Below are 13,844 nucleotides of genomic sequence, written 5' to 3'. Positions count from 1 at the left end.
CTAATTGTATGTTTAAATGCACAACTAGCAGATAGCTTGACTAGTTTCTGTTTTAGTTAATTGGATATAGCTACTAATATCCATTGTAATAACCACGACACTGGTAATTTATATAAACCAGTTCCTCGTTCTTTTAGTGCTTTCCCTAAACTTGTGCTTCAAATCCCGTTGCATTTTAATGCCTATTTTGTAATCCGGAACTGGCTTAAAGTCTGCTTTCTGGAGGGCAGCTGGAATAATACTGATGGAGCCAAATGGTGCCATTTCTCCTCTGAAGTCCCACTCTGGAAAAGGCCGCTCAGCTGTTTATGTGCTAGGATTCCCCAGGCTGACCAGTAACAAGGCCCATTTCCTCACCCCAGGTATTTCCTCTGAGGCCATTTCTCAAAGAGCCACCCCGAATCCCTGCCCCTGGTGGAAATCGGAGCTTTCCCACGTCCCTGGTACCTGTCACCTTCCAACACAGCATTCAGCTTCTTCTCTATCAGGTCATAGGCTTCATTTTGCTCTGGGGGAATGTAAGCTCTAGGAGGGCAGGAATCTTCTTATTTTTAAAGACATCTCAGGCTCTGGGGTGGAGGAGGGGAGTCTGGTACACAGTGGGTCCTCAGAATGTGTTGAGTGAATGAAACCAGGACAGACTGAGTTCTGAAGTCATAAGCCATCTTACCCATGCAGTGTGTTCTGTGTGCTGCCTTCTCCAGTAGAAAGACGGTTGCTAGAAAAAGAGCAAAGATGAAAAAGCAGAATCATTTATTTCATTAAATTTCAGGGTTGCTTAATACAGAACTCAGACACTTGGTGAAACTATTCCTGGAAGTTGCTTCCTCAGCATTTGGGACTGTGCTTCCCTCAAAGGAACATCTTGTTCCTCAAAGCTCCTCAAAATATCTCAGGCCGCCATTTCTCAAGCAGTGTGTGAGTGTGTGTGTGTGTGTGTGTGTGTGTGTGTGTGTGTGTTGTATGTGTATGTGTGTTTCTGTGTATCTCTGTGTGTATGCTGTGTGTGTCTGTGTGTCTGTTGGGGGGGGCAGAGATAAGCAGGAGGGGTTAGACTACCATCCTAGGACTCAGGGGACAGGCCCAGGGGGAGAGGTCTCAGGCACTGTTGAGCCTTCACCATGAGTATTCAGGACCTGTGGGGAGGAGGTGGAGACCTGAGACTCAGTGATGTTCTCCAGGAAAGCCACAGGGGTTTGGGCTACAAAACACTGAGGTTTATTCCAACCTGGTGGTTACTGTCCCTCCACAGAGGGGACCAAGCAAGGGAGAAGAAGCTGCCTTTTCCTGCTGAGCAGTCTGTGCAGCTAGTCTGGCTGTGTAAACAAGACTGTGCTTGGGAAGCTAGTGCCTCTAAACAAAAAAACCTTAGGAGAAAAAGTTACACAGGGTGAGGGTGTGGTTCTGTGGTACAGCCCTGGCCTAGAGCGAATGAGGCCCTACTCCTGTCCCTCAAATGTGGAGGATGGAACACCTTGTGGGGGAGGGGAGGGGTACCTCTGGAGCTGTAAGTGCCAGTCCAGTTTTGGAGAAAGTTGCCTTTGTGTTGGATGCGTTTCCACGCCTGTCTGTCCACACTTGATCCTTCGGTTTGTGGGCATTGACTGCCTGCCCATATAGAAAAGCACCGGAGTCCGTCTTGGGGAGTTCCAGTTTGGTGTGGGTGCCTTGTGATGCTGAGACATCTGGTATAAACTGTTTTTCTGACCTTGTGTAAACTCTGAAAAAAAAAAATACAAAGAGGAAAAGTGACTTCCTGCTTGATCTAAAATCAAGTCCCACAGTATCCAGCGTCACTTTAGGCACTAGTCCACCTCAGAGGATGGGAAGAGTGTGCCAGCAGATTTTGTGCCCTTCTTCAGGGAGCTGCAGGGAAATACTGGATCAGGGAAATAACCCTGTTTTGCTGTACGGTGACTTTTTCTCTCTTGCTCAGCATGGAATGTGATTTTTGTAGTTCATCTATGTACGTTTTCTAAAAGTTTTGATAAGAGTAATTGAAATGAAATGATAGGTCCTAGGCTGCAGACATCTATCATATCTAAAATACGTACATAAGTAAGTAAGTAAATAAATAAATAAATAAGAACTCTTTGTGTTCTGGTGGTGCCAAAACTTAGTTCTCCTAAGTAAGAGCCAAGTATTGCAAGCACTTGGGAGCTGGCAGGTTGGCTATCTCTGGGTTGTGAGGAGGAAGACTGCAGCCTGGCAGCTGAGGCCATGACAGGGAGAGTGGAGAATGTGCCCTACACTGTGGCTGAGAGGATCCGTCATGGTTCTCATCTGTATACATTCTCCTTCTTAAAATCAAAGCCCAACTGATGCCATACAAAAGTTTTTTGTTTGTTCTTTTGTTGTTTGATACCTGCCATTTGCCTCTAATTTCTTCCTCCTCTTCCAGGAGAAAAAGCCTCCTCCTCTCCCTCCCCCTGTCCCTCCCCTGCTCCTCCCACTGCCCCTTCCCCACCATCCTTCCCCAGAAGCCCAGTGGGAAATCAGCTCTCAAAGAATTTGGTGTCAGGATCCCCTTAAGTCTTAAAAATTATTAAAAAAAAATATATATATATATTAGTTTATACTAGTTATGCCTATCTGATTAGAAGTAAAATGGAAAACTTTAAAAACAAGGATATGCAAGCCCATGTTCCACTGACTAGTAGACCTGTGGCATCATCACATGACATCAGGCCCTGGAAAATGACATCGTGCCTTCATGAGATAATGAGCGTGAAAAGGAAACAGTGTTGTTATTATGAGAATAAGCTAACTGTTGAGGGCAGGTGTCCCTGGCAGCTTTAGAAGTCTGTGGACACGATGCTGAGAACAGCTGCCTTGGTACTTTTCCTCGGGTTTCAGAACTTTCTAGGCTACATGCACAGAAAGTTCCAATTTGATCTGGCAAAGGAGATACATTTCTGGGGGGAAAAATGTAACTTGTCTATCATGTATGAAGTCTTTTGGGTCTCATCCCCATCACTGACAGAAAAAATGGAATATTTGTACCAATTAATTGTATCCTAGTAATTAGTAAAAGTATAATCAATCCAAAAGAAAGAAAATCAGAAGATTCTCTATCACACATGTGGATGCTATTAGAATAGACTTCCCAGGAGAAGTAGAAAATCATGGAGGAAAACTAAGGTTCTATAGGAGGAGAGATTTCAACAGATGATGTTGGTATCAAGATACAGTAGCTCCCGTCAGAAGCCATGTCTTTGCATATCAGGTGAGTGATGAAACTGTTCTATTATGTATAGTGACTAAAGTGAATAATTAGTTCTCTGAAAATGGGTGCTTTATCTCACACCCCTTACTTACATCTATAAAGGATGCTGGTGAATGAATATTCCAAAAGGAAGGGGCTGTCCTTATATCTTCTTTTTGCTTCTCCTACTTTTGAAAAGTATGTGTAACCTCTCACACATTCTGACATCTGCACTGCAATTTTTTTTTCACGATTGAAGCATCTGAATAAAATGTAATTGGAGAGACCTTAAAAACTGAGTAGACTCTAGGAACATGAGCATATCTAACCCTCAATCCACTTGCATCTGCTTTCCCTCCAGTGTGAGGGAGATACTCCCTATGCCCAGAAGTGTCTGTCACATTTTCGGTGTAATGTTTTACAAAGAAAGGAAAAGTCACCGCAAGAGCCATGGCACAGAAATGCAGGTTTTATTTTTGCCTAGCCAGGAAAACTCAGACACCAGGGAGAGCCTTCCATCTGAGTGGAAAGTAACAGGAATTTACCTGCTCTGTGTGTGTGTTTGTGTGTGTGTGTATGTGTGTGTGTGTGTGTGTGTGTGTGTGTGTGTGTGTGCATGCACTCAGGGGGCTAAGGGGTCAGAGTTGCTTTTTTTTTCCCTTACATAATCCTCTGAAACACAGTGACTGCTTGGCTGTAGCCCTGACACATTATTGGCCCCGTGGGTATCGATACTGAACAACTTTTCTAGGCTTAGCAACTGCTACCCCTCCTGTAGAAGTTTTTTTCCCCCTCCCTTTCATTTTTCAAGTTCAGCTTACTAGTGACAAGCTGAGGATTTAAAAATATCAGAATGGAAAATTCCTAATGCAGTATGTAGACCAAAGAGAGCTGAGTGAGTTTTTGTGGGTTGTTGTTGTTTTAAGTTACGTGTAGGTCCACGTGTGGGTACCTGTGCTTGTGAGTGCAAGTGAGTCAAGTGCCCGGCCAGGCTGGAGGACCCCCTGGGGTCCTGAAGCTGCAGGAAGCTGTGAGCCCCCTGACATGGGTGCCAGGAGCCAAATTCTGGTCTTCCGCAAGAGTAATACATGCTCTAGCCACGGAGACATCTCTCCATTCCCCAAAATAAGGCTTTTTAGGTGAAAAGCAAGTTGTGGCATATTTAAAAAAAAAAAAAAAAAAGTTTCCATCTTCAGTTCCTGATGGTACTGCTTTTGTGTCCGAGAGATACAGAAGCTTCCAGATCAGCTGCATAGTGCATCAACCACACAAGCCTGGGAACCTGAGTTCCACCCCCAGAAGTCCCAGAAAAGGCTTGTTTTGATGGCACACATATGTAATCCCAGCATTTCTAGGGTGAGATGAGAGACAAAGACAGGGAGTTGCCTTAAATTTGTGAACCAGCTAGCCAGGAAGGGCTGAACAGTGGCAGAAACAGGAGAAGCTCTGTCTCAACAAGGCAGAAAAGTAAAACAACTCCTGAAAGGTGTTCTCTGCATGTGCCATGACATGCATGCACTTGTGAAAATATACACACAATAAAAAAAAATTTTTTTTAGGAAAACTATTGGGATAGAACAAAGAATCTTAATACATCCTCCCTCACTTCCTCCTACTATTAACATCCTATATTAGTGCAATAAATTGGTTACAGTTGATGTCCTAATTGTGATACATTTTTATTAGATTTCAACTCCTGTCCCTTTTCCTTCCCAGAATCCTCCAGGAAGCCACACTCCACTTAGTCATCTAGGTCTGTCTGATTAGACACCTCGTGGCCACACTTTCCTTGTTTTTCTTGGCCTAGGTGGTTTTGAGGATTGCTGGTCAGGTGTTTTGTAGACTGTCCCACAACTTGGTATTTCGAAAGGAATGTCACAGAAGTGAAGTTACCATTTCCATCATCCAAGGGTACATTCTGTCAACATGACCAGTCCCGGCAGGTGTGACCCTTGACCAGCCTGGCAGGGGTTTCCTTGATTGGTGTCTCCATCCTGAAGCTGTCCTACTGTGTAAGTCACACCCCACCCACTTCCTCAAGGAAGGACAATCTACATAACATTGAAGTTTTTCCCTGTGGGAAACTTGTCTGCTATCTTCCTTTCACTTAATCTGCCATTTTTATCCATACAGCCTACTCTTGAAATTTTATTGCATACTTCGGGTTACAATTTACTGTCTTGGTAATGACATACATTACTGTCTTGCTCTGACTATGATCTCCACCGCTGGGAAACCTTCCCCTTGGTTCCTGCATCTTTTTGATGAGCCCTCCTCATTGCCTTCATGTGCCTGGGTGTTGACTGTTATGTTTGTGACTAAACTCTGGCTGGGTGTGGTGCTGCGTGCCTTCAATCCCAGCACTTAGGAGGCAGAGGCAGGCAGATTTCTATGAGTTCAAGACCAGCCTGTTTTACAGAGTGCATGCCAGGACTTCTAGAACTACATAGAGAGATGGTGTTTCAGTACCCCTTCCCCCCTTCCCCCAGCATAAAGTCTGAATGACAATACATTGACATTCAGGAGTGGACGGATGAAAACAGCTGCCTCTGGGTCCAGGGCTGCCCTGCTGTGGGTACCTGTAGTTTCTCTGTAGGTTTGTTTTCCTATAGCTGTCACACTACTTTTTTTTTTTTTTTTTTTTTTTAGATTAACTTTACATTTTAGGTTAGCAGCTGTGAACTAAGAAATAAAGGCTGGCAAAGCCACAGATTTCTAGTCCAGGACAACCTGTTGATGTGTTTTGAATCTCACGAGTGCCCTTCCTTCCCAGGTCTGACAGAGACGGCAGTCTTCAGCTGTGAGGCCCACAATGACAAAGGGCTGACGGTGTCCAAGGGTGTGCAGATCAACATCAAAGGTAATCGGGAAGGCCAGGGGCTTTCAGCCTCTCCTGGGGGCAGAGGAGGGACTCGGGCTCGAGTCTGGCTTTCTTTGTAATAGTGGACTGGTTTTTTCTCCTCTTTGGTATCAGTGTTTTGGGGGAAAAAAAAGGAATAATTATGAAGCCTACCCATTTTTGAGGCTTGATGATTTAATACAAGTAAAACACCCACAGCATAGTTGGCACATACATATAGCTGGTGTAGCAAGGAGAAAATAAGCCAGAAGCTTTCCTTCTGTTTTCACTTTTCCCATGTCTACCTTGCACTTGTCCTCATTAACCCTTGAAGCGCCCAGTGGCGGGTTCACCAGGAGTGCTAATGTGTGAGGACTGGGCCACCTGAGCCTCATCCAAGTCTTACAAGGGGGAGACATACAACTAGGAGGAGAGAGCAGAGGGCACTGCAGATGCTCATCCTTCTTCTTCTCCTTTCCTTCTCCATCTTACCTCCCATGAGCTTGCATTTCACTAGATGGGAGCTCACTGGGCAGATGATTGGCAGCAACAGAGCAACAGAGTGAAAGGCAGATGTTAGTGGACATTACTGTCCCTCACCTTGTCCTTCTACCCTGTATTTAAACCCAAAACTTGGAAGGAAAGGAAACCCCACCAGCAAATTCCACCTTATTTTTATCTTCATACCATCATTCTTACTCAGCGAAACTCAAGCACATTTTATGTTTTACTATCGGATAGATCTTTAGATAGTGAGGAATAAATATTGGGTTCATGGTTCTTTCCTCTTATCCTTGGGAAATCAAAGCAACACAAGGAAAAGGTAGAATATGTTAAATAATAAGTTAAAGGTTGGGCAGTCAGAGAAGGGACCTTAAAACTGTTGGAGGAGTTATGAAAGATTCTGATTTCACTTTCAGTAAACGAACTGGATGAAGAATATGAAACAGCATTTTGTAAAAGTTCATTGGGAAAAAAAAAAAAAAAAAAGCAAACCAAAAGTGGCTCATGGGGGAAGTGTATAACTTCCTTCCTTTTCCACAAATTCCGCTATTACAGTTTTCAAAAGGCACGCTGGGAATCTCAGAAATCCACAAGTGGTGTCAACTCGAAAGGGAAAGACAGACTGCTAAGTCTGAGACTTAAACTTCTTAGAGTTTAAACACGTGTAAAATGGGAAGCATTAAAATTTATGCTTCGTGCAGAATCTCACCTAACATGTCTTGAAAAAACTCTATCCTTTTCCAAAGCTTGTGTGATTTCTCTGTGTTTATTTAAAGACAACGTGACCTTGAACTTCTGGTCCTCTGCCTTGTCTCTCTAGCACTTAGGTCAAGGTCATGTTTCTGACCTTCATTTATCTTAAAACTTATAGCAGAGCAAGCAAGACCCCTTCTGTCCAACACAGTGGTTCTCAACCTTCCTAATGCTGAGATCCTTTAATATAGCTCCTCATGTTGTGGTGACCCCCAACCATAAAATTATTTTGTTGCTACTTCATAACTGTCATTTTGCTGCTGTTATGAATCATAATGTAAACATCTGTGTTTTCTGATGGTCTTAATAGACCTCTGAGAAAGGGTCATTTGATCCCCAGGGGGTCTCGACCCACAGGTTTGATACTTGTGCCCTCCTGTGGTTTATAACTGCGATCGGATGTTTGTGTCTTTGTTTTTCCATAGCAATCCCCTCCCCGCCCACTGAAGTCCACATCCTCAGCAGTACAGCACACGGCATCCTGGTCTCCTGGGTCCCAGGTTTTGATGGCTACTCTCCATTCCAGAACTGCAGCATTCAGGTAAGTCTTTCGAATGGAAAGGGAAGAGGTTGTGTGGTGCTGTGTGATGCTCTCTGTCTTTCCCTCCTCCTCCCCAGGGTAGGCATGGAAGGTGTTTCTCCCCTTCTGTTCAGGCCCCCTTCCACTCCCCTTCTCAGTGTCCATCGTCATGGGCTGTTTCAATGCTCTGGCTGCGCTGCTGCTCTATGGCCCAGGACCCAACCAGGAAAGAAACATGTTTCCAAGGACAAAGGCCACGAGGCCAGGGATAATTCTTTATAAGTTACAAAGGCACATCCCTGAATGAGAGCTGGTTTGTGACCAAGGGTCCAGAGACTACACACCACCCAGTATGGATCATCCTGGTGTTATGAAGGACAGTTGCACCAACCCAAGGTGGGTCCTGTGGGCTGATAAATGAAGCCCCTCTTTCCTGGGAAAACCAGGGGGTTGCTGGCCTTGCAGGATCCTGAACTGTTCTTAACATTCCCTAAAGTTGCTATGGAACAGGGCTGGGAGAAATATGGGTGAGTTACCCTTGTCATGATATAAGCTGTGCTCTTGAGTGTTCCTTTCATGAAAACTCAGTGCCCACCAGGGCCAAGGCATTCTGCAGATATGTACCTCTTGCTTAAAACACAGGAGACGTGTGGGCTCAGCGCACTCACCTTGTCTGAGTGACAGGACCAGAATTCAGGTCCCTGGAGATCTGATGCCAGCATCAGAGCTCAGAGCTACTAACTCCACAGTCCGACCAGACTCAGCTACCGGTCACCCAGGGACTGTCTGCCCACAGTATCAGTGTCTTCTGCCTTGCCCTTTATCATGCATAGGGATAGAATAATTCTTCGTTTCCCAAATACCCACTTTTCTCATTAAAAACTCATTAACCAGCTGGAAGGTGGTGACATATACCTTTAATCCCAGCACTTGGGAGGCAGAGGCAGGCGGATCTCTGAGCTCGAGGCCAGCCTGGTCTATAGAATGAGTTCCAGGACAGCCAGCACAATACAGAAACCCTGTCTCAAACAACAAACAAACAGACCAGAGCTCATTACCAGGCCAGCGGATTAATAACCTGGAATCCACAGTAGAAGGAGAGAACTGAGTCCTGAACGTTGTCTTCTGACCTCCACTTGTGTACCATGGCACACAAGGGCCCCCTATGATGAGGAGAAGGAGAAGGATGAATAAAATTAGATTAAAAAAGGACAACCACATTAACCTAACACAGGCTAGTCAGGCCAACTTAATTTTGGGGAATGACTTCCAGAGAATTTTGTGTTGACAACCAGATGTTTTTCATACCAACTGAAATGAATTTCTCTGCTCTTGATGCCTCCTACACTGACAGCTGTCCCTTCTCTGAAAAATAAAAACAGGCATTCTCCCTAAAATGCTCTTCACCCTACCACTTGAGCCTTGCTGAATTCCTGCCCGACTTTATTTGTAAAGCTCCCAAGCACTGGTAACCGCTCTTCTTGTATCCACGGCCTCTCACCGGGAAATCCTCCCGATTGCCTGATGAAGTTTTTTTTAAGACAGAATCAGCCTCGTGTAGTCTATTCTGACCTTCCACTCACTGTTGCCAAAAATAGCCATGAACTCTTGTTCTTCCTGCTTCTGCCTCCACAGTGCTGAGGCTGATAGGCACAGTACACGTATAAACATGGCTTTAGCTGTGTCCCAAGAGATTTTTTTGCCTTGCTGTGTTTTCATTCATCTCGGGGGCTATCTCGCTTGCTTTCGTTTTATCTTTTACCTCGTGTATTTTTGCCTTCTTGATTATTTAGGAATGTGTTTAAATCCCACACTTCTAATTTTTTTAAAAAATGATTCTCGTGTGTGTGAGTACACACACAAGTGCGCGTGCACGCGTGCATGTGTGGAGGCCAGGGGAGGCTGCCTGCTGTCCCGCTCTAGCACTTCTACCTGTTCTTTTTCTCTCACTGCAACCAGGAGCAAGGCTGGCAGTCAGCAGGCTCCGAGATGCCCCCGCGTCTGCCCCCACAGGGCTGGGTGGCAGAGTCCGTGCGCAAGGTCACGGTCAGCTTTTCCTGTGGGCACTGTTGATTCGCACTTGGGTCTTCGCGCTTGTGCGCAAACTGTTCTTACCCACCGAGCCATCTCCTCAAACCCCTAATTTATTTCTAATGTTCCGTTAGAAAATGCCCAGCGTGTTTTCAGCAATCTGAAACTTCATTAAGGCCTGTTTGATGACATAGCGTATGCCCTATCCTGAGACTGCCAGAGACTGGACAGTGTAAGCCAGTTGTCAGGAGTGCTCTCAGTGTGGGGAGACAGAGAGGGCGTGGCATACCGTCTCTCATGAGAGTGGCCAACTTTAGGGAGACTCTGAGAGAGATTGGCTGCCCTGCCACCACTGTGAGAGGTGAATCTCGGGGGAGGCATGAGGTGGGGTGGGACAGCGGGGTGGCCGAGAGCACTCAGGGTGAAGGGTCAAACACCGGCTCTGCTTACTCTCCCTGACTTTGCTGTGGCTTTGCACAGTGGTGGACTATATGAAAAAGCACCGCAGGGCAGACACATGCAGGCTTCCCTCGTCCACCTTGGACCGTGTGGTGGCCAGATGTGGTCATCCTGCACTCAGACCCCCAGATAGCTCAGCCTCCCTTCACTCGTTCTCCCTTCCATCTCTGATGGAGTTGTTAGATGAGCAAATGACACAGGAAATCCACCTAAATGACACAAGCCATCTCGATACTTACCTATATTAAAACATCACACTAAATAGAGCACCCTTTATTCCCTGTGGCATCCCTGTAGGGCATCTAGAACTTGTCTGCAGCATGTCCCCTTCCTGAAGGGACCAAGTACTGGCTACAGCTCATCACCATTTTAAACTGTGACTCTGAAATGAACGTGTTGGATGGGATTCAGGGCTGTACTCTGTTGGGACACACCCTTTCACTTCCTTTGACCCTGACTATAGTTTCTTCCTTCACCCATTTTTGGGACACATGTTCCATTTCTGTTTTTAGCTCCCTCATGTGCCTCTTGCCATTTTACGCCCTCCTCTCTCCCAAGGTTCACAGAGGAGGGCCGTTTTAGAAAACCTATCTTTTCCCAAGAACCTGCCTATAAATGTTCTCTTAGGGTTCCGGAAATGGGGTTGGGGCAGAGAGCCAAAGGTTCCCTCCACCTTAGTTTTACTGGTTGGTCACCAGGAAGTCAGTGCATAGTTTAATATGAAAGAACAAAAAGGAATTTCTGCCAAAAAGCCACCCCCAAGATAAGCACATGGCCCCTGTTTCTCAAACAGCAGTGGCTCCAGCTGGTACCTTCCTGTCACCCACCAGGTCTGAGTCAGAGGTGGAACTCGGCCTCCACACCACCCTCATGGTATCCACCAAGAGACTCCAAAATGTCCCAAAATGTCTATTTATGGTCCTGTGCTAAGCTGCAAGCACACTTATCCTGACAGAGCAACCCTATACATCCATGGCCCTCCCTTATTGTACTTCCCTTATTAAGGGAATTCATCTTTTGGATTAAAGATTTTTTCCCCAAAAAATTGCTTTTGGTTGCTTCTGTTTTATTTTCTGTTTTTTGTTGTTGTTGTTGTTGTTTTAATACATATACATGTGGTGGAGAAACTACCACCATTCCCATAACCTCATTCCCAAACAGGAGGTATGCATAACGGACACAGTGGGGTTTGGCCAAGGATTAGATTGTTGCTGAAAATCCTATTCTTTTGCTCTGTGTGCTTGTACTTGTATTTGGAGGGCACTGTGGAGGAAACCGTGGCATGTGGAGGGTGGGTGGTAAAGACAAGGAAACAAACATTTTAAGGAGATTAGAGAAAGGTTTGTTAGATGAGATACAAACCATCTTTTCCCATATATCCCAGCTCTTCATCCTCCCCCCACCCCAAAAGACAACTGTACATGCCCTTAAGGTTGAGTTTCTATCAGAGTGGAGAGGAAGAAGAATAAAGGTCACACTATTAAAGCCAACTCAAGGCAAGAGCAGGGATCCTCATGTTACAGAATATGAAGGACAGAGGTTTTGGCTGGGCATGGTGGCTGCTAATCCCAGTGTGCCTGTAAACCCAGCTACCTGAAGGCTGAGAAAGGGGAATGCAAGTTTGCTGGCATTCTGGGCTACTTAGCAAGACTCTCAAAATAGACACTTTAAAGAGGCTCGGAGGTGTCGGTAGCAGTTGGCTAGCATGTGTGTGGGCCAACTGTAAACAAGCCACAGCCCTTCAAAAGGGAACCTAGACAATAGTCACACACTGCCTTTGTCACCGTGGCACACCAAAGGCAGGTGTGGGATGGAGATGAGAGTGGCTGGGGACAGGCTGTGCCTCCATCTGGGGAGTCACGTTTGTACATGTGGATTCCTCCACAAAACAGCCTGAGAATGAGATTGTAGACACAGAACCAAGAAGCCAGAAGAGGAAAATGTAAGCTGTAAACTTACTGACCTCTCCCTCAGAAGAAAAGGAGTTCAGCAGTTCAAGGATGATGGGGTCTTCCCGCAATATAGAGCACCCCGAAACCTCACACCTTCCTTACGTGTGTCTGCAGTTGATGGTGGGGGTAGTCACAGCTAAAACAACACCTGAATGTCATACTGGTGAGAGCTCTGGTATTGTTGGATAAGAGTTTTCTGATTGCCTCAGGATCGTCATTCTCTTGAGGAAGACTTTGTCTTTCTTTAAGACCTATTTACTTCTTCAAAAGTCAGCATGACTAGGGTTTCCAACTGGAAAGTGAAAAGAAGATGCAAAGATGGTATGTATGATGGCTATTCCTGGTTGTCAGCTTGGCTACATCTGAAATAAACTAAAACCCAAGCAGCTGGGTACATGTGTGAAGAATTTTTTCTTAATTTAATAATTTGAAGTGGAAAGACCTGCTTTTAATCCGTAGCTTTTGAGGTGGGAAGATCCACCTTTAATCTGGGCCACACCTTCTGCTGGCAGCCTGTATGAAAACATGGAAAGCTTTCAATGTCTGCTGTGCTCACTCTCACTGGCAAGTTCATTCCTTCACTGGCATTGGAGTCTATTTTTTTTGGGATTCTGGCACATACTGAAGACCAGATGAGACACTCAGCCTCATAGACTGAACATCTACTGAATTCTTGGACCTTCTATTGATTGACAGCCATTGTTAGACTAGCTAGATCACAGCTTGTGCTTGTAAGCCATTCTAATAAATCCCCTGTACATGTATATTTTTATTCAATCAGTTCTGTTCCTCTAGATAACCCTGACTAATCCAGATGGTTCTACCAGGAACAAGGCATAATTCTGGGAATTAGAAATGTGTTTTAGTTGTCTTTCCAGCATGACAAGGCCATTGCACTCTTGAATTCTGCAGCTGTGGTCACTTACACTAGACCTGCACAAGACTGGGCCCACCAGCACCATGTCGTGGAGTAGGCAAGGTTTTACTCCTTGCTGAGAATTGATAGGCAGTTAATATTGTCAGCAGGGAGCAGATCGTGGGGCCCTCACTCCTTTTCGAGGGTTCACAGGCAGTTTATGATTGCTGGGGAGGGGGAACTTTTTTACAGTAGGGTGCCTGTGGTTCTGTAAATAACCCCTCCCCCGTGCTCCTGTAAACAGTCCTAGTGAAACTCATTTCACACGCATACATACACGGAAAGCCACGATTGCGCTGGACACTCAGGCTCAGGTGTTAGGTGCTACTTACTTTTGCCATCAGCCAGGTCGGGGACACAGCACCCACATAAAGGCTCGGAACTGTGTGAAACTCCTGGCTCCAGGGGATCTGGGGCATTTTTCTGACCTCCACGAGGCATGTGTGTGGTGCACATACATGCAGGCAGGCAAAGGAAACTCATACATGTAAGATAAAAATAAATAATGTTTTTCAAAAGACATAACGGTAGAAGGGAGACCAGGATGAGAAAGGAGTCGGGAACAAGAGAATATAATGGGGATTGGTTATAATCAAAACACATTTATATACATGTACAAAAATGTTATAATAAACCCATTATATGTCTAATTGGCATATGCTAAC

The 13,844-nt window shown here is 45.3% G+C and overlaps 1 protein-coding gene across 1 annotated transcript in view; it reads left to right on the top strand.

Moving 5' to 3' along the window:
- The window catches only part of Mertk (MER proto-oncogene, tyrosine kinase), a 97,655-nt gene that overhangs the window by 40,338 nt on the left and 43,473 nt on the right, over nt 1-13,844 (top strand). The window contains exons 5-6 of the mRNA XM_055615352.1: nt 5,979-6,065; nt 7,727-7,842. Of these exons, the coding sequence (XP_055471327.1) occupies nt 5,979-6,065; nt 7,727-7,842 (203 nt within the window). The remainder of the gene's footprint in view (nt 1-5,978; nt 6,066-7,726; nt 7,843-13,844) is intronic.

This window comes from Psammomys obesus, unplaced genomic scaffold (genome assembly GCF_907164565.1).
Source record: "Psammomys obesus unplaced genomic scaffold, mPsaObe1.curated_primary_1811, whole genome shotgun sequence".
Lineage (NCBI taxonomy): Eukaryota > Metazoa > Chordata > Mammalia > Rodentia > Muridae > Psammomys > Psammomys obesus.
Note: the sequence above shows the minus strand (reverse complement) of the source record. Positions and strands in the feature narration are given on the sequence as shown.